Source organism: Pongo pygmaeus, chromosome 1 (assembly GCF_028885625.2).
Source record: "Pongo pygmaeus isolate AG05252 chromosome 1, NHGRI_mPonPyg2-v2.0_pri, whole genome shotgun sequence".
Lineage (NCBI taxonomy): Eukaryota > Metazoa > Chordata > Mammalia > Primates > Hominidae > Pongo > Pongo pygmaeus.
In genome coordinates this window covers 159,222,942-159,247,422 of record NC_072373.2, presented here as the reverse complement: position 1 = coordinate 159,247,422, position 24,481 = coordinate 159,222,942, and the positions used below count along the sequence as shown (strand labels likewise).

The following is a 24,481-nucleotide window of genomic DNA, read 5'->3' as shown; positions in this document are numbered from 1 at the left end:
AGGTTGCAGAATCAACGCCACAGTCTTACTTATCTGTAACATCAGACCTAATTGAGTGTAGCTGTCTCTTGAAACATTCTCTTCCCTAATATTCGGGTCACCATTTGTTCTGATTTTATTACTAATTTTCCTGCTACCTTTCTGGGTATTCCTCTACAGTCCCCTTTATATGCTCCTGTTTCTCTCTCTCTCAAAATATGTTAGCATTTCTGAATTCTATCTTAGACAGCCTCCTCTCCTTACTGTGGATAAACTGACTATGTGTGGTTTTTCATCTCGATGGCCATTTATGTGCTATAGGCCATACCTTTTCTCTGAGCTCCAAATGGATTAGTTTAGCTGCTATTGCCTGGCTTTGTTTAAATGTCTTACATCAAATTCAACATTTTCAAAATGAAAATTCTTATCTTTTTCCTCAAAGATGTTTCTACATTAATCTTCCCTATCACAGTAAATCCCCATCTCTAAAACAGAAACCTGGGAGTTACCCTTGATTCATTTTTCTGTGTGTCTTTCTCTATGTCTCTCTGTCTCTCTCCACATTCCACCACATTCACCATATTCCTTACATCCAATCAATCACGGAGTCTCCAATTAACCTCTTATGGTTTTTTTTAATCTATCACTTCTCCCATTTACACCCCCAATTGACCATAAACTGAGGCCTCCATAATCTCTTGTCTGAACTATCACAATCATCTATGACATGATTTGTTGGCCTCCATCTGGCCTGGCCCATGCTGCTGCTTAGAAAAGATGCTTGTAAAATGAAATTTTAATCTTGTTATTCCACCTTGAAAAGTCCTTCATTCATACACATTGCCCTGTGTATAAAGTCCAAACACTTAAACTCAAAGCTCCTCTTTACTTGGTGAGTACCTGTTGTGTTCTCTAGCCTAAGTTCCCACCATTTCTTACCCTCATGCATCAATATTCCAATTACCCTGAACTTCTTGCAGGTCTTTAAAAGTGACAGTTCTTTCTTGCTTTTGAGGCTTTACAAATGTGGATCTCTAAGTCTTAAAACTCTCATCCTCTTTTTCTTTACTTGAAAAATTCTGACTTATTTCATGTGTGGTCTTGAAACATCAATTTATTTGATATTTCCTTTGACAAAAGCAAGCCTTAATACAATCTTCATATGGATTCCCATAATTCTCTACTTCTCTACATTTTATCTTGCTGCTTGTTTTTAATTGTTGGTCTTTCTCAATAATCGAAAATTGTTACAAGGGTAGGGATCAATTCTATCCTATATTCTAGGTATATCACAGCAAGGGCCAAGCCCAACAGATTAATAAATAGTTTTTGAATTAACAAATAAGTGAATGAGAGCAAGGGTACAGTGCATCCTGCCCATTTGGGGGCAGAGATTCTAGAGTTTTCATCTAATGGATAAATCTACCAACATTCAGCCCTTTTCAAGACTCCAGACCTGCCCTTCTTTCTTTCCTTCTTTCCTTCTTCCCTTCCTTCCTTCCTTTTTTTCCTTCCTTCCTTCTTGTTATTATAATTAGCCAGGATAACAGTTTCAAACTAGGTGCTAATGGACTATAAGCACATTTTCTTATCACTCATGATTTTAAGTGGAACGTTCTGGTGTTCAGATGACAGCCAGTAGTAACCCTCAAGCTGGTAAGTTGGGGTTATAGAATGAAAGGAGAACCAAGTATTTAAAATAAAATATATTGAATCTATAAGAAGATATTCTATTAACTATTTATCTAATAACATTTATTAAAAATATAGCCCAAGAAAAAAAAGAAGGTATTATGCATATTAACACAGTCTTTAATGAGGATACCATCAAATTTTTAATACTTAGTATCAAAAGTCCTTTTATTACTGTAAAAGTGTTATATATGATTCTAGCACTCCTTGCTTATAGAAGTTTTGCCCAAAAATATAAGACCATATCTTATGCTTAACAACTGAAGAAGAAGAATAACAAAATAAAAACTAATGCTTATATAATACTTACTATAAGAGACTATGCTTACCCGTGAGGTGAGTGGGTTGCAGGAATGTCTTCAATGCTGCTACTGGGTAGCCCCAAGAGGAGAGAAAGTCACCAGAAATATTTGGTTGCAACTTTTTCCCTTCCTTCACAAGAGCCAAGCAGTAAAATTGTAGGTTAAACCCAGTTAACATGGCTCTCTTTGGAAAGGTTGAGGCATTGAAGGCCAAACTTCCTGTCATGACTAGGAAATCACAGACTGTTCTTAACGTTAAAGAGTGTCACACAATGCTATCGTGTGACACTTTCAGCTCCTCAAGTTGTGAATCTAGCATTGTGTGATTACTCCCCCCTTGCTTATACTGTAATAAATATTTAAAATACCCCTCAGAATCTGAGATAATACATCAGTAACAGTTTAATTCAGCACTTGCAAAATTCCCTGCCAGGGTTAGGCTTGTACTCAGTATTGGCATCAGGAACTTCCTAACATTATATTCATTCATTTTCTTTTTCCCAACACAAAACACACCCCTGGCTAAATTTACCAGCTTTCTTTACAGCTAACTCTTGTCCTGTTGACTGTAAATAGGAACTGAGTAATACTCACAGTCCCTGACCTATATAAGTGCTATGTAGGTACTACTTGCTGTTTTGTTATTATTTGAATGTTATGTATTACAAACGGAAGCAACGCATAGGTGGCAGCTGAAAACCAGCAAGTGCCATGCGATATTTATATTACTCATTGTAAACTTTAGTTTCCAAAACTTCTGAAAAAAATGTTTCTTTTGTTTTTCAGGAAATCAGACTTTAAAAACTCACTTAAATAATGGTTAGTACTTACAATTTTATACCAGGTTTGAAGGAAGTTTGAATAAGACACAATTTGTATTGTATGCAATGCAGGAAAATGGAAAATTATAATGTGTTCATCTTCTATGTTTACCCCCTTAGGCTGCTTTTGTCTCCTCTATTGATTTATTTGGATTAATATGATATTATTACTAATATTATGTTATTTAGATTAATACTATATTATTATTTACTTTGCTGTGGGACTTTGGTCATGGACATGGCTGTTGGACATGGCTTCAAAAATATGTTACTATTATAATGTTTCTAAGAATAAATTAGATAAACGGTAAAAATGGACCCCCATCTTTTATTATTAATATCCCAATTTCAGATAACTTTTTCTCTGTATTCTGGGTTGGTCCAACAGCAAAGTAAATAATAAGAACAAGAAGGAAGCAAATATGAGGAAGAAACCTGTTCCTACCACGACTCAAATGCCTAACTCCTATGAGGATCACAGGCTCCCAGGCTCCTGTAAAAAGATAAACAGATCCCAACACCATTGACTCCCTCTCTCCTTAACGTGTGAACCCAGTGAAAGCAATTCTTACTGTACTACTTACCATTCTAGGGAGGACCTTAAACAAGTAATAATAAAACAGTTCCTACAACTATCATAGGGAAAATGCTTTTGGTGAATTCATCTAAAATCCTATATTTGATGTAAGTTTCTTTTGTTATTTTTTTTTAAGAGACAGGGTTTCTCTGTCACCAAGGCTGGAGTGCAGTAATGCCATCATAATTTACTCACTGTAGCCTCAAATTCCTGGGTTCAAGGGTTCCTCCCTAGTAGCTAGTACTACAGGCATGTGCCACCATGCCGGGTTAATTTTTTTCTTTTTAAATTTTTGTAGAGACAGGCATCTCCCTACATTGCTCAGGCTAGTCTCGAACTCCTAGCCTCAAGTGATTCTCCTGCTTTGGCCTCTCAAAGCACTGGAATTAAAAACAAAAGATTTTATGTCACCTCACCAAGGCGAAGTAGATATTTTCAGGAATGGTTTTGCAGGAATTGGCAAATAGATCTATTGAGACTTGGAACTATCCGGTTCCCCATCCCATTTAACCAGAACAGGTCTGTTTTCATCTATTTCTCTAAAGAGATGTGTTGACATAGTCCCCCCCGGTTAAAACAATTGGAAAATCATCAGCCTAATGCAGTACTATCCAAGAGAGATGTAATTCAAGCCACAAATCTGCAGCACATGTATGCTTTTGCATTTTCCAGTAGCCAGATTTTTTTTAAAAAGTAAAAGGAAACATTTTGAATTTTAATTTACCCGATATATCTGAAATGTTACATCAGCATGTAGTGAACATAAAAATTATTAATGCAATATTTTACGTTTTACTTTTTTGTATTTAATCTTAAAACTCTGCTGTGTAGTTTACATTTAAAGTATCTCAATTTGGATTAATCACATTTCAAGAGGCAAATAACCATATGTGGCTAGTGGCTACTGTGCTGTATAGATGAAAGTTTAGTGCTTTATTCTTTTTGAGGGTTTCCTACCTTTATTCTGTCAATTAAACTGTGTAGGTATCATCACTGCAGTGTCCACTATTGGTCACCTACCCAGGGTCCATTCTTCCATCTCCCCTGCTCATCGACATAGTTATTTTCACTGGATCCTATGTGCTTCAGGGCTGACCCCATCCCTAGCTACAAGAATGTGCCGGGGTTAGGGATGATCATGTGACCCCATACTAGCTAATGAGATCCAACAGTTTCCTCATTTTTAAGAGAAAGTCATAGAAAAATACAGCTTCTCTCTCCTGCTGGAAGTTAACCAGGAAGCACGTACTAGCAACTCTGCTACCACTTACGGGGAACAAGCCGTAGGATGAGGCCAAGACTGTACTGCGAAAGAGAGATGGGGCAAATCTTGGTCCTAGATGATGATGCTGAGCTTTTGGATTAACCAACTCTGAAGGCTGCCCTAATTTTGGATTTCAGTTATGTTTTTTATTCCCAAACCACTATATTACATCATCTCTAATAGTGACTGAGGGCAACAAAAATATAGTGACACTCTGGAGCAACTTTTGAAGGATTATGTTTTTTCCTTTGTTTTTTATTTTTTACTATGTTTCCCTATTGTCGCTGAAATTCCTCATGTTTAATTTTTATCCCCAGGGCACCTTTCCAAACATCGCTTTCATTTTTTCCATCTTTGAACACCAGGCATTAGAGCAACTGTTTTCTTGTGCTCCTTCCCATTGCTTCCAATTAACTTCTCTCTTCCATTATAAAAACAATGTTGTCTCTCTTACAGTTGTCTACCCTAAAGGTATGTTTAAATCTTCTCTAGAATTTTTATTACTAACAGCAAAGTGGAAACAATAAAAGTAAAGAATAAAGAAAAATATGTACTATTATCTTAAATACTAACAAATTTTACTGTATTAATACTACCCATGACTCATTAGATTCAAGTTGGATTAGTGGCTTTAGAATGAAGAAGATTTGAGTTTGATTCACTCAACACTATTTATCATCTGTGGCCTTAAAGCAAGTTGCTTACTCAACAGTGAAAAAGTAAAATAAAATAAAACAAAAAACAGGAACTAATGTCACCTACATTTCAAGATTTATGTGAAGATTAAAAACCATCTAATGTATGCAAAACTCTTAAAGCTAGGATTTATACCTTGATCTTCTTATTCCTATTCTAGTGCCCTTTTCACTTAATTACACTTCCCTTCTTCATTCATTTCACAATCACTTATTGAGTGATTTCTTTGGGCCAGGAAGATTTATTGACAAACAAGGCAAGATCTCTGATTTTAAGCACTTTATGATTTAAATTGAATCAGACAAATAGAGGGAGACCATAAAGCTTAGTGGTTAATTACATAGGCAATAAAATCAGACAAATCTGGATTTGACCCCAAGAAAGTTACTTTACATCTCAAAACCAGTTTCCTCTTCCGAAAACGAAGATTACAGTATCCCCTCAAGTTGTCATCAATAGAACAAAATGAAATTATATCTGTGAAATGCAATGTGCATGAATTATAAAATAAGCATTTGTCTATTGTGGCCAATCATCCTCATTGTCATAATTATAACTGCGCATAATTAAGTGTAAAGGTATGCACAGGCACTATGGAGTAAAGAGGAGGGGCATTTAAATCAGTTTCTATGGTCGGGCGTGGTGGCTCACACCTGTAATCCCAGTACTTTGGGAGGCCTAGGCAGGAGGATCACTTGAGGTCAGGAATTCGAGACCAGCCTGGCCAACATGGTGAAACCCCATCTGTACTAAACATACAAAAATTATCTGGGTGTGGTGGCGCACACCTGTAATCCCAGTTGCTCCGGAGGCTGAGGCAGGAGAATCACTTGAACCTGGGAGGTGGAGGTTGCACTGAGCCAAGATCACGCTACTGCACTCCAGCCTGGGCAACAGAGTGAGACTCCATCTCAAATAATAATAATAATAATAATAATAATAACAACAACAACAACAATATAAGTAAATAAATAAATAAGTTTCTAGGTTCAGAGAAACCCCTGTCTCCCAAAACAGCAGATGCTTTGCAGGTATTTGAGACAAAGTCCATATTTCTGAGTGTGAAATTGTGTGAATCATTATAAGAGCGGCAAACTGATTTTTATCACTGAAGTTAAGGATGCTGGGGTAGGGATGGAAAAAAATGGTACAGTGGTAAATGTGGCCAAATCCAAGATCTTGAGGATTAAACTAAGGAATCTGAAGCCTTTTAATCTGGGTGAGAGGCTACTATAGTAACATGCCTGAATTCTATGTTAGAGAGTCACCGTGGTCACACTGAGGTTCTCTAAGGCTCTTTCTCTTTTCCCTAATTACAAGAAAAAAGATGAAAGTAAGTTTGCAAGAATCCCAATTGCACTGTATCATACTGGAGGCTTTAGAACTGTCAAAACAAAGTTTCTAATTTTGACTGTAGTCAAACACTTTCCCACCAAGCAAAGAGAACTCAATATACAGTTTCATTTGTTTTATAAATAGTTTAGTGAAAAGAATAATATATGTGACTTGTACTAGCTGAAAAATGTTTGCCTAGTAAAACTTTATCACTGGATGTGAATGTTCCAAGCCTAAAAGACACACAGAAGTAAATAAAATTGATGCCACACCTTTACAAAAAACACTTCCTAAATTGCCAGTATCATGGTGAATGGAATCATTTTACAAGTTACTGTCAGACAAGTGAAAGCTCCTGTCACCTTCTACGGGATTTTTCAGAATATGCTCCCTAGATACTCAAGCTCCTACAAAGGTCAATCAGTTGATGAATCAATAGCTATTCTACAGGAAATCTTCATCACCATAATTATCTGACCCAGACAATTTCAGTGATTTTTTTTTTTACTATTCTCAATCAATTTGTTCTTTTTTGTACAATATTTTCAATGAAGTGATTTGAAAATATTTTTATAAACTAATAAGAAAGAGAGAAAAACGTGACACATAGCATTATAGTGTACAAAGCCTAAGATCTACCAATTACTAGGAATATGATTAGGGAAAGTTATCAAATCTTTTCTGTCTTATTATTTGCAACTGAAACACGGGAATGAAAAGTAACAAACTCAAAAATTGTTGTGTCGATTAAATTAGATAATATATGGAAAGGGTAATTGTCAAGTATGTACCTGCACATAACAGGCATTCAGTAAATAGAAGTCCTTTTATTTTTTGTGGCTCTCTTCAGTATGCGCTCCACCAGTCTCACTGCCACCCCAATTTCCCAACAGATATGTGGCAGGAAAACACACACACACACACACACACACACACACGTGCACACACACACACGTGCACAAGGCTTCAAAAATATGTTACTATTATAATGTTTCTATGAATAAATTAGATAGATGGTAAAAATGAACCCCCACCTTTTATTATTAATATCCCAATTTTGGATAACTGTTTCTCTGTATTCTGGGTGGGAGAGAAATCCCAGCACATATGTCATAAACCAAGTGCTGGAGGTGCCTGAGCCTTCATCCTTTGTTATAGCGTGGGGGTAAATAACCCAAGCTACAGCAGTCAGGCTGGCAACAGAAGTTTGAATTTTACAAGCATAACACAAAGAAGAAGGGGGTTTTTAGACATTGGATTCATCACAGCGGCATGCAGCAAACATTTTTCCAGCAGGACTTTGGCTGTGCAGCCTGAAGTGCATCATCAAGAACATCCTGGGTCTTGCCTGTTTTCCAAACCTGACCTGCCAGATTTCTCTGGACTCTGTGAGCTCCTGAAATCCTTCTACATATGCTCTTTGCACTTGGAGTCACAGTTGTTTGTTTGCAACCCGGAACCATGTCTAAGGAGGAGGGTAGAATTCTGAAGTCAGAAGGTATTCCATGCTTCCTGATATTGATCTGTAGCAAAATTTAATTAGAAATAGATGCTAGAGAAAAGAATTTTAAAATGTTCCCTAATGTCTTTTATAGAGCAAAAGCTAATATTAAGAAATTTACTTTTGGATCCAGGCAAATCCGTAGTCTATTCTTGGAGAAAATTACTACCATTAAATAAATTCAAAAGTCTGCCACCCAGCATGTTGGCCGTTAGCACAGCTACTGATTTATAAAGAAAAAGCTCGTTGCCAGAATAACATAAAACCCAGACTACAACTCATCCTTTATGGAAAAATCAAGAAAGAACTTCTTTTTTCTTCTCTAGTCATCTCACTATGGTGCTAATGGAGTATTTGTGAGATTTTCGTCTTATAATGCCACCTGTCATTATATCCTTACTTCTGGAAAATTCTCTGAGCCTGAATCTTTCCTCGTAGCTTAGAAAACTCATACTAGTCTTTGAAAATGCAACTTTGTCATCTATGACTGTTTCTTGTGTTTATAAAACAAAACAATAGAAAAAATCTATGATGTCTAAACAGTGCTTCAAGATGATGTATTCAGTAAAATATTGTATTATTATAAAAGCAAAATTAAAACCTCACATGTAGACCACAAATATAAACTTATTAACTTGAAGCTTTGAAAAAAGAACACAAGACCTAGCCAAAGAGCTGCAAAGCTATGGCTTAGGCTGGTTCCTTAGGAGCAGAGCCTGAAGTGGGGATTCTGATACATAGCAAGAAGCTGAAGTTAGAGGCTCAGAAAGAGACAGTGCTGGCTTCAATCTTCTGTAAGGCCACCTCTACTCTTCACACTCCTGCAATTTATGTGAATCAAGCAATTCCCCCTACCTTTTTATATTTATTTATTTGCTTAAGCTAGTTTGCATTAGTTTTCGATCACTTGCAGCCAAACAATCCTGATTTTAAAAGTAGGGAGTATTAATTTGAGAACTGCTCTCCGTTTAGGAGAAAAAGAGGCCAACAATAACCAGAGCCCGTTTAAAAAGAACAATGACAACAAAAAGTTTCTTCTGAGACCTAGCCTGGAAATCAGCATGCTCCAGATCTTCTGGGGATCACGAATCTTATGACATTCTATTATTTTATAAGCAAACGTTGCTGACTTCTGTGTCTCTGTGTGACTGTTCTGATTCATGTCTCAGAAAAAAGGAAATAACATCTATTAGATCAAATTTACCTCCTAATTCTATCTCTTCCTAGTTGCGTAACCTTAGAGCAGTCACTTCCTTCTTGGGGAGCCAAATGGAAAGCCATCTGTAGATAGCTGGCCACCTCAAAACCAAAGGCCTGGAGAGGAAGAGAGAGGTCCTATTTCTTGTCAGAGTCATAGGACACGGATTACAGAAATTTCAAAATGTCTGGTAAACTCTGTCTCCAAAACACTATGTCAACATGGGTACTTCTCCACTCCAATCCCAGTTGTCACCGCCTCTTACCTGGATGACTTCAACAGCCTTCTACCTGGTGTCCCTGCTCCCACACATACCTTTCTGCAATCCAGCTCCACATAGCTGCCAGAAGGATGCTTCAGGCTTTATTCTGGCACACTGCTTCATTTTCTTAATGGTATTTATCACAATCACTAGACTTCTAGTTTATTTATTGCCTCTCTCCTTCTACTAGAATGCTAATTCCCTGAGAGCATGAAACCAGCCTAATTCACTGCTGTATTTCCAGCACCTAGAACTGTGTCTGACACATTGTATGGGCTCAATAAACAAATATTGATTGCATGCATGGATAAATGAATTCTGAATGGTTCTCAGCTTTGTTTCTTTATTGAAAATTAAAGATGGAAAATGCTGCTGCTTTTTTTTTTTTGAGTCAATTTCAAGTTTCTCCAGGAAATCATTTTAAAGACAACGCATTCCTTGAGAACAAGGGTCACGTCATTGTAGCACTACCTCACACACAATCAGTATTCAATAAGTGTCTGCTAAATAAATTATAAATCATGGCTCCTCCCTCTGCCGTGGTCAAGGTATTTTTTTGTTATTTTTCTGCTTATAAACTTAGTAGAACTCCTCATTACCTAATAATATAATGCTGCATTAGTAATACTACTCTGTATAACTAGTTATTGGTATAGTATTTTTATCTTTGAAAATTAAAAACAACTTTAAAAATGAAAGGTGTCTTTAAGTAAATTTAGTATTGTTATGATGTGTCTGTATCTGGATTCTTTATAGTAAAATAAAAATAAACGTAGTATTGTTCTAACTAATCCAAGAGCTAGTATTAGCACCGAAGGGTGGAAGCAAAAGGGAGGACAGATTCTGACTCAGTCAATATAAGGGAAATGAATTTTTCTAATAGAAAGAACAGCTCAAGATGAATTGGGGTATTCTAAGGCATCATGGCATGGAGGAAACATGGACAAATGAATTCCAAATGGTTCTCAGCTTTGTTTCTTTATTGAAAATTTATTGGCCTTTCAATCCCAGCCTGTCTACTTAATAGCTTTGCTACCTTGAACAAATCACTCAATTCCTCTCAGCTTTAGTTTTCTCATCATAATAACTTTGGCGACAAAAATGCCTATCTCACAGGGTTATTGCAAGAAATTAAAAAAAAAAAGTATGTGTGAGAAAGAGCCTGGCACAATCTTGGCTCTAAGAAAATTCCTAGAGCTCTTGAAAGGTAAAAAATTTCCTATTATTAAGGGTGTTCAACAAAGTGTAAACAAAGCTGAAACAATTTCACTAAGAATATTCTAGAAAGATATCAAATATTAGATGAGTTGTTTTCCTAAACGAGCTTTGTGAATTCAGGTTTTATAATACACACTCTCTTATTTTACAAATATAGAACACTATAGAAAATCAATACAACTTGCCCAAAATGAAATACAAATTCTCATTCCTAATCTTAAGCAATCTACTTATGTGTTTCTCCCTTTCCCTTCAGTCTCTATTTGACTATATCTATAGTTTTTGACATTCTCAAATGTACTTCTACAAAAACAGATCTGCTTACCATTCCCAGCACATCCGGTTCAATATTTTCCATGGTGCATCTGCACAGATCCACTGCCGCTTCCCCTCTCTCACCGATTCTAGGCCAAGCTACTTCCCACTCTTCTTTTAAAGCAACATTTGAGGAAGAAAGTTTTTCTTTACATTAATGTCTCTACATCTCCATCTATCCTCAGTACTCGAGGGCTCTGATGCTCTACCCATCTAATCCATTAGGCCACCTTAAGTGGTCTTAAAACACAAAGCAGATCAAATCATTCCCCTACAGCTTTCAGTTGTTTTTCATTGTACTTGTGGTAGAAATCTAAACTCCCAAACAAAAATGACAAGGTTGTGAATTATCTGGCCCTGCCTCCCTCCCTAGCTGGCCTTGCAGGCAATCTCTTTTTCACTCACTCTAATCCATCCATCTGGCCTTCTTTCAGTTCCTCCATTGCTTCCAGTGTATTCCTACACTGACACCTTCACATACTGCTCTTTCTTCCTTGAAGTCTTATCTTGTAAGACTCGTCATACATGACCTTTTTCCCAGAGATGCCCTCCCTAATCCCAATGCATCAATAGGAGATCTTCTTTGACATTCTCTCAAAGTACCTTTCTCTTGCCTTCATAAAGTGCTCGTTTTTGATGTATAAAAAGGTATGCCAGCATCCATCTGCACTTCTCTGGTCAAGTGGGCAGAGCAAATTACATTGGAGCAGAAGTTTCAGAAGAATTACTTATTTTGGTAAATTTGGAATCACTAGCTTTACATATGGGAAACTGTGTGGTATAACAAAGGAAAACCCACACAACACTCTGTGGTATAGACTGCTGGTCACTTGGGAAGAGGTAGATGGTGCTTAAGGGGAACCAGGGCCTTCTGGTCAAAGAGGAGATAAAGAAACTGAACCTCTTCTCTCAAGATTTGAAGCCAAAAAACTTGGAGCAGAGTGGATTTGGCCACATTCACTACAGGGAAAAGACATACAAGCCTTAAAAGAAAACTTAGAGAAAGGGAAAAACTGGGTGTGGTGGTGCACACCTAATAGTACAACTATGCAGAGGCTGATGCTGGAGGATCACTTGAGCCCAATAGTTCAAGGCTGCAGTGAGCTATGATCACACCACTGTACTATAGCCTGGGTGACAGAGAAAGACCCTATCTCAAAATAAAATAAATTAATTAAAAATAAAAAATAAAAGAAAGGGGCCAGGTGTGGTGGCTCACGCCTGTAATCCCAGCCCTTTGGGAGGCCGAGGTGGGTGGATCACAAGGTCAGGAGATCGAGACCATCCTGGCTAACATGGTGAAACCCCGTCTCTACTGAAAATACAAAAATTAGCCGGGCGTCGTGGTGGGCTCCTGTAGTCCCAGCTACTGGGGAGGCTGAGGCAGGAGAATGGCGTGAACCCGGGAGGCGGAGCTTGCAGTGAGCCGAGATCACGCTACTGCACTCCAGCCTGGGTGACAGAGCGAGACTTTGTCTCAAAAAAAAAAAAAAAGGGAAAGACACATTTGTCAGGAGATAATCTGAGTACCACCCAGAGCCTAATGACCCCAGAGGTAAGGCTGATTCTAGAGCAGCGTGTGGCCTGAGGTCAGCAGCCCTTTGAGTCCATGTACTCACTCTGGCAGTGTTTGTGCTCTGGAGAATTGCAGCTGAGCATTACAGCTGGAGTCATAGGTGTGAATTAATGTGCTCCCTAATTATGGAGTCCAAGCACAGACCCAGTACTGCTGGGGCAAAGCGTGTTCCATTAGGGCCATCACGCTGCACTGGACCAGCCCTGTCCTGCCCACATGAGGCCAGTCTCATGTGTGGTAGTAAGGGCAAGCACAGTAAGACCTATCAGACTAGTTACATTTGCTTATTGGAAAGACTGATGATCTACTGTCTATCTACCTTAGCAGACTGAAAGCTACGTGAAGGAAGATAACATTCCATTTGGTTTACCATCGAGGCTACCACGTAGAGCTGCACAGATTGTGTACTGCTCAACTCCAAAGATTGTCATTATCTTACAATATAATGTGAATAGCACTCTCTCGAGCAACATAACTGCTCAACCTGTATAGCTAAATGAATCCGTGCTGCCCACCACTGTATTACCAGAGTGACGAGAGTGGCAGGCACATAACAAGCTCTCAATAAATATAGAATCACTGGATAAAAGAATGTGTGATCTATTTTGTCCATTTGCATACATTTCTATGCTTTTTCCTAAAAAGTCTTTATGTATTTTCCCCCATATATCTGAAATAGTATGTCCATAGGGACCATTTAATTTATTTAGAACTACAGGAAGTGAGAACTGAAAGGAGGATTAGAGTCATTAATCGTTTTATCTTACCGATTAGAAAAGGAAAGTCCAGCAAGATAAAGTGACTTAGATCACATGGCAAGGCCATGACCGGATCCAGGTCTCTTGCCATCCAGTGCCTTGTTCTCTCTGTGGCACTCACTTGCTTTTTAAATAACTTTCTTCTGTTCTTCTTATGAAGCAGAGAGGAGTCCTCACAAGTCGGGGGTCACTTAATCACTGATGCTACTCTGTGGCTGAGGAGCTGGCTGTTGAGGCATTCTTCTATTTGGGGAAATATGAAAGTGTGTGATCTGCCAGAAGCTCTGACTCGAATAAGGTTGTTGGTAGCAAGATGTTACCAATGAAATTTCATATATCAAACAGCAATTAGTGCTCCACTTTACTGTCTTGTGAATTTCTCAGAATGAATCTTACCTTTTACAATCACTCTTTCATCATTTTCAACATTAATTACACACTTCTTTTTTCCAAATTTTTATGAATCACAACAGCAGCATATTCTCAACCATAGAAAATGACATTTATTATGTGCACAGAAAGAGAGACAGAAAGATATACAAATCAAATTTACTTTCAGGATATAACAAAAAATTAGTGGAAAGTATATGTTTTAAATTACACTTAATATTTGGGGACCAATTATTGCTTGAAATAAATAGGCTTCCAGTTCCAACATGGCCTTTTGTTTTTGTATTACCAAGAGTTTTTAAACAGTAATGGTATCTGGTGGAGAATTTATCTTGTATTTATATTGCACAACTTTTGCCTAAATTAGTAGGCATTTTCTTTTTTCCAATATAAAGTGGGAATACTCAAGCCTCCTCTTCCATTTCTGCTACCATTTTTCATTTTAGATCGATGATCCTTCAAATATCTATCATAAAATTAGTTCGCTAAAATAATATTTGGATTTTAAGTAAGCACCCACATAAGTCACTGAAAAGTCCTCCTTATAAATGTGGTCCCAGAGAATATCTGGGAAGGCCACTGGATAGGAAAATAACACATTGTGCTATTTGCAGGCTGCAAATAATATTAATGTGTTGTCAGGACCTGGTCAAACTGTGTGAAGCAGTTTACAACTCTATGATTCACACACTTTGGTCTGACTTAAGGCTTGTGTAAATTCAATTCTGGGCTGTCAGTCAGCAGCAGAGGTTCTGTTCAGTCCCAACATTTCTAATTGCCTGTGAAAAGATGAAGACAACTGAGGGAGAGACTCTCTCAAGAAGTTTGCAGAATGACTTGATCCTAGACAACAGTTAGATGCACAATTAGTTCAACTCAAGATTCCATTGAGAATAGGTTTGTGCACATATAGGATAACAGGAAGAAGACCCTGACTGGAAAGAGCTCACGTGAGAAGCTGTGGGTGCTAGCAAGACCCACATTTAACTCCAACACAGAGGAATGACTGTTCAGGTGGGGAGGGGAACTGCTCACTGCAGATGAGTCCTCACCTTCTCAGGGCCATAGAGCAGAAAAGAGCATTCCAGACCTGTGACAGAAGTCTTCAGGACACAAGGTACTAGCTCCTCCCTCAGGTGTAAGGGAAAGGGGAAATGTGATCAGTGTGTTTTGGAGTTAGAGAGCTAACTAGAAGCTGTAAAAGGGAACAGATTACAGGGCTGAGAGAATGCGGAGGAGGGATGGTGGCAGGAGGCGGGAAGGAGGGATGAATTACAATATCTTATAAAAATTTAGGCACCCTGTAATCCCAGCACTTTGGGAGGCTGAGGCGGGCGGATCACGAGGTCAGGACATAGAGACCATCCTGGCTAACGCAGTGAAACCCTGTCTCTATTAAAAATACAAAAAAATTAGCCAGGCATGGTGGTGGGCGCCTGTAGTCCCAGCTACTCGGGAGGCTGAGGCAGGAGAATGGCATGAACCTGGGAGGCAGAGCTTGCAGTGAGTGGAGATTGCGCCACCGCACTCCAGCCTGGGTGACAGAACAACTCTGTCTCAAAAACAAAAACAAAAACAAAAACAAAAACAAAATTAGGCACAGTTTGTTTACCATTTTTCTTTCTGTTTCTGAAAGTTGCATTCTCTACCACATTTTTTTCCCCAATGAACTATAACTAATCAAGCTGTGAAACACTGCTTGCCTCTTTTCTCCAGTTTGCTAGGTGAAAGGTCTATCTCAACACAAGAGTCAACATTACTATCCAGTAAAACATCACAGTGGTATTCCTCATATGGAAGGAATATTCCCAGCTTGCTAAAAGGACTCAGTAATAAAGTATTTTCATAGTACTGTATACTACCCCATTATTTTCACATATGTTAATCTTGTTGGTTTTCATTATAATACTGTGAAATGAGCTGGGTAGGCATTTTTGTTTAAGAAAGAAAGAAAGAAAGAGAGAGAAAGAGAAAGAGAAAGAAAGAAAGAAGGAAAGAAAGAGAGAGAGAAAGAAGAAAAAAGAGAAAGAAGGAAGGAAAGAAAGAAACAAAGAAAGAAAGAAAGAAAGAAGAAAAAAAGAGAAAGAAAGAAAGAAGGAAGGAAAGAAAGAAAGAAACAAAGAAAAAAAGAAAGAAAAAGAAGGAAAGGAAGGAAGGAAGGGAAGAAAGAAAGAGAAAGAAAAGAAAGGAAAAGAAAAGAAAAGAGAGAGGAGGAGGGGGAGGGGAGGGGAGGGAAGGGAAGGGAAAGGAAAGGAAAGGAAAGGAAGGGAAGGGTTCATAAAAATATCAAATGAATTATCTAAGGCCAAAAAGTAATTGCTTATTTACATGGGACCAGACCCTGTCTTCTGATTTGGTTGCTCAAGTATTCAATCAAGGCCAGGGCGGTGGCTCATGCCTGTAATGCCACAGCACTTTGGGAGGCAGAGGCGAGAGGATCACAGGAGGACAGGAGTTTGAGACCAAACTGCCCAACATGGTGAAATCCCATCTCTAGTAAAAAAAAAAAATACAAAAATTAGCAGGGCATGTAGTGGTGCACGCCTGTAACCCCAGCTACTCGGGAGGCTGAGGCACGAGAGTCGCTTGAACCCAGGAGGCAGAAGTTGCAGTGAGCCCGAGATCATGCCAATGCACTCCAGCCTGGACAACAGCGAGACTTTGTCTTAAAAGAAAAAAGAAAGTATTCAGTCAATAAGCACGTATTGGGCAGACCTTATGTGGCAAGTAATTATGATAGTTCCTAGGAAAAAAATAATGTGCAAGACAGACACTGTACTTGACCTTGGCAGAATTAAAAGAGCAGAAAGCCAATAAACCAATGTCTCCAATGAAGTGTGACTCAGACTGTGAAAGGGAAATGCGGGGTATCATGAGATCAGGGCACCCAATCACGGCCTAGAGAGGATGAAGGAAGGCTTCGCTAGAAAATGGCTTCTGACTTGAGATCTTAGCCAATCCAAGAGAGGTGAGTGCTTGGCAGATATTGCTGAATGGCTGAGGGGTAAAGTGGCAATGAAAAATGGAGAAAGAAGTGTTCTGTGTAAAGATAGCAGGGTGCAGGAATTCACAGAGAGTTTCCATGTTGTATGTATCTCAGTCATATGCTTCCCAACTGTCATTTCTGTATAAGAATCAATTACAGATGTTCCTCAACTTACAACAGGGTTACGTCTGGGTAAACTCACTGTCAGTTGAAAATGTTGTAAGTTGAATATATTGTAAGGTCAAAGATGCGTTTAATACGTTTAATACACCTAACATACTGAACATCATAGCTTAGCCTTGCCTACCTTAAACATGCTCAGAACACTTACATTAGCCTACAGGTGGGCAAAATCATCTGGCAACACAGTCCACTGTGGAGTATTGGTTGCTTATCTTGTGTTTGCATGGCTGACTGGGAGCTGTGTATGCATCACCAAAGAGTATCATACTGCATATCACTAGCCCAATAAAAGATCGCCATTCCAAATTCCAAGTACAGTTTCTACTGAATGTGCATTCCTTTCACACCATCATGAAGTTGAAAAAGCGTAGGTCGGAGACTGTCTGTACTATGTTTACAGTAAAATGTTGCCATACACTTAGGGGACAAGATATAAGAAGAACCCCCCCCCCAAAAATAAGGCTCCTTCATTGGTTACCATCCTTATGAAAGTTGGAATTTTCTAGGGAAAAGGAGGACTTGAGAGATTGTCTAATGATTCTCAAGAAGCACAGCTGGCAGGAGTTGAAATACAAACTTCCTTCCTGTCTTTTTGTAAAGCAATTGGAAAAAATGGGAGAGTAAGAATTTGACATGTTACAGTTGTAGATCTTAGTGTTGTGAGGCATGAATGAGATAAATATGGAACACTGGCAGGTTGCAAAAATGTTACACAGATGTACAGTATTTTAGGAGGGACTTCCCTGCATTTCTTTCCTGCAATGCAAGGGCAGAACTAAAAACTGAAACTTAGCACCCAGTATCCCTCACCTACCACCCCTCTGCACCGTCAGATGAATCATAGTCTGTTACAGATGCCTGTGGTGCATATTCCTGAGTGTTAGTCCCAGAAAACTAAACCTATGGAAACTTTTATAATTTAGTTGTTGACCTTCACAGCTTGTTCAAAAGAGAAGGGCCAGTGACTCACAATTATATTTCAACTTCAGACCATGTGAATTTCTTCAAAGATGATGGCTTAAGAAGTGTTTAATTCTTGGCTCTTTCTGATAAACTCAAAAGAGTGAAGTCCTCATCTTGTCATTCAGGGACTAACCATCTAAATTTGTTTTCTTGAACATTTTTAAAACATCATTCCCATTGATCTAGTGTGCACCCTTTGTTCTCATTGGGCTGGGTTTTGGGACACACTTGCTCTCAGTCATGAAGTCATGAAGTGAGGTTATGCCAATTCATCTTCCTGCAAATCTCCTCTGGCAAATTCAGATTGACTTTTTTCTGAGAGCCAAAGGCATTAATTACATCCTATCTTGTATTATAGTTCTTTAAATATTTCACTCATACATGTGGAAATTCTGCTTTTCTGAACAGATTATAACATTAATCCGTTTTATAATCATAGAATATTTTGTTGACCTTCACACCTTTTTCAAAAGAGAAAAATTATAGAATATTTTTCCTACAATGTGGATTCATATGTTTAATCACTTTCTCTGAAGCAACATCCTGAATATGGCAGAAAGAGGCAGAAGAGATTAGCAATTGAATAATACTTTTATATGCTGTAAAACAATATTATTTCTGAAAATAATTCATCATACATATCTACCACATGTGGCATATTAAAGGCAAATTTCACTTGTCAAAATACATCAGTGATTCCTTAACTAAAACGAAAAAAAATTACAACTACATTGTGAAATATCTTCTTGAACTGAAACATCTCTGTATTTGTGGATACTGAGCAGGGAATTCAGTGGTTCAAGATTAAAGGCAAAAGTTTCTAAGGCTTCTTTTATCCAGTTCCAAGATTGATGATGAGAAACTGTTTGTTGCTCATACCCCACTTTTCACAATGTTCATAGCTGGCTTTATATTTACTGTTTTTGAGATAGCTTACAGTATTAGCCACATTCTACCTGTTTGGGAGTGCCAAGTTATAAAAGTAGAAAGTACTTATAGCTTCCTTTGAACAAAATCCTAAGGTTATTCCCATTTCTGGAAATTTAGCTATCAGGTCAAACAACTGAGCTATGGTGAGCATCATTCATAAAATATAAAACAATAATGATAAAAATCAAATAGATTGCATTGCTGGATCAACTGGCTGATTGCAACAGAATGACAATGGGGTGCCTTACATAAGCAGTAACTAAAAACTGTAGATCATCTATCATGGCGACATCATTTCCCACTGTACTCTCTTAATTTCACATTTTATATTGTATTTTGCAGTTTCTGAGAAAAAGAAAAAGGAAACAAAGCTTTTGTTTAAGGATATATAAACCTCTATTTAAGTATTTATGTAGTGTGAACTTGTAGCTGTTGGGACATTTTCTTATTATGGTGTTTCTGTCCTACCAAGTTTTCTTGCAGTAACAACTGAATATTTATTATAGTCATGATAGTCTTCCAGGATATACTCAGGGTCCTTTCAAGTAGGAAGTTTGGACAATTAGAATAGTATCCTATACCCAACTTAACAAATGCTAACAGGAAATCTATATTACACTCATAGTTAGAAAAAACAGCATTAATTTCTCATTTGAACACTAATATGCTGAAAATTCAATTCACTAAATTCTAGTGTTTTTATTCTTACAATTCTCTATTAAGAAAGCAGCTTTGCCAGTTTCTTTTCTTTGAAATAATTCCAACTTTGTACAGTAAATCTTTTTGAAGATATTTGGAGATTTTTTTTTTTTTGAGATGGAGTCTTGCTCTGTCACCTGTGCTGGAGTGCAGTGGCATGATCTCAGCTCACGGCAACCTCTGTCTCCCCAGCCTAAGTAATTCTCCTGCATCAGCCTCCCAAGTAACTGAGATTACAGGCGCATGCCACCATGCCCCGCTAATTTTTGTATCTTTAGTAGAGGCGAGGTTTGGCCATGTTGGAAGGCTGGTCTTGAACTGCTGACCTCAAATGATCCACTCACCTCGGCCTCCCAAAGTGCTGGGATTACAGGCGTAAGCCACCGCGCCCAGCCGATGGAACCATTTTCTTTAAAAAGTTCCCATTTCTCCTAGGCCGGGCACGGCGGCTCATGCCTGTAATCCCAGCACTTTGGGTGGCCGAGGCGGGTGGATCACCTCAGGTCAGGAGTTCGAGACCAGCCTGGCCAACATGGTGAAACCCCATCTCTACTAAAAATACAAAAATTAGCCAGGTGTGGTGGCAGGCGCCTGTAATCCCAGTGACTCCAAAGGCTGAGGCAGTAGAATCACTTGCACCTGGGAGGTGGATGCTGCAGAGAGCTGAGATCTCACCACTACACTCCAGCCTGGGTGACAGAGTGAGACTCTGTCTCAAAAAAAAAAAAAAAAAAAATTCTCCTTTTTGATATGATCACATGTTGAATTTATTTTGTTTAATTTTTTATAATTGAATTAATAAAGTGCCCAGTAAAATGCTATAAATCAATAAGTATTATCCGAATGAAAATAAATCGAAATTAAGTAAGACTAGTTTCAAATACAGTCTTTCTTGAAAGAGTGAGTTTGGCCATCCTAAATTACAGTTTTCAAGATTGATCTACTTTCTTTCTGAGGCCACCATACTTTTGGTACTAGAATTAAAGTGTCTAAATCAAAAACACACTACATGGTTTCGCTTTGACTTAAAAACAAAATACACAAACAATAAATTATAAGTCTGATTAACTGTATGGGTATTTTGTTCAATTGATTTAACTGCATTTTTTTCCCCTAGGATATAAATCATGTGATACAGCAAACTCAAAGATGTGGGACTCAAATGACACTTGTGAAAAATTCAGATACCCTGTTTGCCTTTAAAGTTATATTAATTACCACACTTTAGTAAAGCGTTTACTATTTAGAACTCTTTCTTCCTTCATAGTTGGCCACCTGTACACTCCATTCCTCAGCCATAAAAGTAAATACCGTATATCTAAAACTGGTGCTGGTTTTGATAAGCCATAGTGATGACATCAGCCTGAGTTCCAACTCCTGGAATAAAGAACTGTGACCATACAGCGACTTGTGGGCAGTTAGGTCTCAACATAACTCTCCTTGTCCCCTCATGTCACTGATTTGGAGCCAAGGTTTGTGCTTCAATCTACCAAACCAGGTGAAAGAAATTACATTTCTATTTTCAAACGCAAGGGATTTAAAAGCATACATGGCGCACAAAAAACTCAACGTACTTAATGCCTAATGCCACTGAACTGCCCACATAATATGGTTAAAATACTGAACTGTATGTAATATATTTTACCACAATTAGGAAAAAAAAAACTGTGTTCACGTGTTTCAAAGGTTTTCCACAATTGTATAATACATATAGTTGGTTATACCTTTGTAACAGTGACCAAATCGCTCTTTCTGCAACATCTATTAACCCAGACTCCCCAGGGCCTAAGTAAGCATCCATTCTTCAGGAATCAGTAAACGGCACTTACACACGGACATTTCTAGCTAAAAGTAACACAGACAAAAAATCTCAAAAATATCATGTGAGGGCAGGTGTTAGGCAAAGAGCCTCTGCAAACATCCCTTGCTCCTCTGCACTGCTCTGGTGTGAGGAACTAGGACATGGAGAAACCTCTACCTCCTATCTCAGGATTAGCGAACCCTGCTTGAGTGCTACAAGGGTAAGTAAATGCTGGCCTTAAGCAGCTGCTGAGCTTCCGGATCCCACAGACTGTCGTTCGGGCACTTCCTAGAGGGTCAAGCACCATGGCGAAGGGCTGAGGAGGCAACTCGCATCTTTCATTCTCCTGCCTCATCAAGAATGAACCTTGAAGGCACCCATAGGTCGCGCAGTGTTTCAGAAGCTGCAGGAGGGCTGTGACTGTATGGGGTTGCAGACTGAAAATCTCATTAACGTGAAAGAGGAATTTGAAATTAAAAAAAAAAAACCCACAATATCAGGCTACAGTTATCATAGCAATTCTGCTTTTAATGCACTCAGGACAAACCTCTATCTCTGCATATATGTCATTTCAATGACACATCCTGTCTTCTCCCCGACTAGAATGTGAGCAGCCCTGTGATCTCTATGTACTCATAACCAGTGCCTAATGCGAATCCTGGCTCTTGGAAGGCGCTCAGCTAGTAAGTGAGGAGCTCAGCTCTGAAGCTGTAACCAAGACAGCGCGGGCAGGAGGAAAGGACACTCCAGCGCTCTGCGGTTGCAAACACACCCCAGCAGGTGCTGCCACTTAGCAAAGTCTTAGGTTCCCGCTTACTCGCACACGCATCCTGACTTCCCCCAACCCGGGAACTACCTACCAGTAGCGGAGACCAGCAGACCGACAGCACGCACATGATCCCCATGAGCTGAATGGCCGTCTCGGTCGTGATGCGGCCCCACTGGGCACTGGACTGAGATGCCGTGGCCTTGGCCCGGCAGCGGGACACCAGGGCCTTAATGGTGGCCAGGTTGCAGGAAAAGGTGACTGTCAGCGCCAAGAGCCCCAGGAAGGCAAAGGCAGAGGCGAAGAAAAGGTTGCCCCAGTTATGCGAAGAGCTAGTCCCGTTGCCCCCTCGCCCGGTGCTGATGAAGCACCACGTCCCGGGCCACTGGACGGTGTACTGGCCCACGCCCAGCACCGGCAGCAGGGCGAAGGCGAGCACGGCCAGCCACACGCCGAGCAGCACAGCGCGGGTGGCACGCGTCTTCATGTGGCTCGCATACCAGTGCGGCGCCCTGATGGCCAGCGCCCGCTCGACGGCCATGGCGCTGGCGATGAACAACGAGGAGAGCCCGAAAACAGTCATGGTCAGCCCGAAGAAGGTGCAGAGCCGCCCCGACGGGTCGAGGTGCTCCCAACGCTGCTTGGACAGGTACACGACGATGACCACCGGGGTGGTGAGAAGCTGCCCGACCAGGTCGGTGAGCGCCAGCCAGCCGATGCACAGCAGGAAGGACTTCTTGCGCTTACTCTCCCGGCGCCGGTAGCTGCGCGACACGAGCAGCATGGCCAGTGCATTGCCCACGAAACCGGTGAGCAGCATGGTGATCGGGAAGGCCACGGACACCGATCCGCAATCCTCGCCGGACCCTGGAGGGCGCGTGAGGTTGCCCCGAGCACCAGCGGAACGCTCGGGCGCCCACATGCCTGTGTAGGAGTAGTTGAGGCGGGTGCAGAAGGGGGCATCCCCTCCGTAGCCCCGGGTCTCCTTCATGTTGGCTTCGAGGTGAGGAGAGGATGGCGTCCAGAGAGCCGCAGTGGGAGGGGGCAGACGCGGCGCGGGCGGCGGCGGAGGTCGGCGTCTACCGCGGCTGAGGCTGGGCTGCCCTCCATGGTGCGGGGCGCAGCCGCCGCCCTACTCCGCTACTGGGACCGCGGCCGCGGCGGCGCCAGGGCTCACTGGCCCCGGAGGGAGCCACGCCTTCCTCTCCGGGAAACCTCTGGCTCAGAGGCGCGCGGAGGTGCCGAGTCCCCTCTATAAGGCCGAGGGGGCGGGGCTCCCGTGGGTGTGGACAGAACCGAGGTGGGAGGAGGGTGCAAAGCAACTGAGTGCCTCTCTTGGCTGTTGCCTATCCTGATCGCCTGGGTTGGGAAGCCCCAGACGGGCTCCTTTGAAACGCCCTGCTCCTGGCCGGATCGGGAGCCCACTGGGCGCCTCCTCCAGTTCTCTGCCAAAGTGTCGGTGGGCGGCAAGCAGCTAATAAGTCGCAGTGGACTTGCGGACACCAGGCAAACTGCCGAGGCGCACCCGAGCGCTCGTCCTCCTGCTTCTTCAACCACAAACGCTCCTACAGGGACGGGATCCTTCTCCTGAAGTCCTTTAGTAACGCTGGTAAAGTGAAAATCGCCTGTCCTTAAGCAATCCACACAAGCCTTTGCATAGCTGACCGTTAACTTTTTTCCTTTCTGCTTTGGGACTCTAGAGTGATTATAAAAAAGGCCAAGGTGTCCTGTCCCCTGGGGTGCCGCTGAAAACTATAAAATTACTAGACAGTGCCTGTAGACTTAAGGGAATAGACACAGGGAAACAAATACATCGGATGGTTGAATTCCAAGACCAAGAAATCCCAACTACTACCCCTCGCCTAATCCTGCCCGCTCCCCTCCCCACCACCCAACAAAAAGGTCAGCTATGGCAAAAGTGGCTACAGGAAGGTGGCATCAATTTGCATATCTGAGGTAGTGAAATCAACTGCTCCCAGCCTATGGGAGTGAGAGGGGAGCAGAGGAGAAGGGTATTCCTTACAAAGCCTCCAACCATCCTTCTTATCTTCACACAATAAGAACTAGAAAAGGTATTTAGATGTTATGAAGGCCTTAATCTATATGGAAACTTTGCCTTTGAAATAATAAACATTGAATGAAAATAGGCATACTTGCTTGCCTCGTAACATCTTTCAGTAAGCCAATATTTTATGTACTTCTCACAAGCATTTTCTCATTTTATCACAGAAATCCTCCAAGGTACTATTGCTATTATTATTTCCCTTAA

At 40.4% G+C, this 24,481-nt stretch overlaps 1 protein-coding gene across 6 annotated transcripts in view; it reads right to left on the bottom strand.

Moving 5' to 3' along the window:
- Positions 1–23,442, bottom strand: part of PTGER3 (prostaglandin E receptor 3) — a 200,671-nt gene extending 177,229 nt beyond the window's left edge. For 4 of the 6 annotated variants that reach the window (XM_054482806.1, XM_054482807.1, XM_054482780.1 and 1 more), the window contains exon 1: positions 22,307–23,442. In XM_054482806.1, the coding sequence (XP_054338781.1) occupies positions 22,307–23,203 (897 nt within the window). In that variant the 5' untranslated portion in view covers positions 23,204–23,442. The remainder of the gene's footprint in view (positions 1–22,306) is intronic. The other 2 variants (XM_054482814.2, XM_054482787.2) reach the window with 1 other exon arrangement.
- Between the last annotated feature and the right edge of the window lie 1,039 nt (positions 23,443–24,481).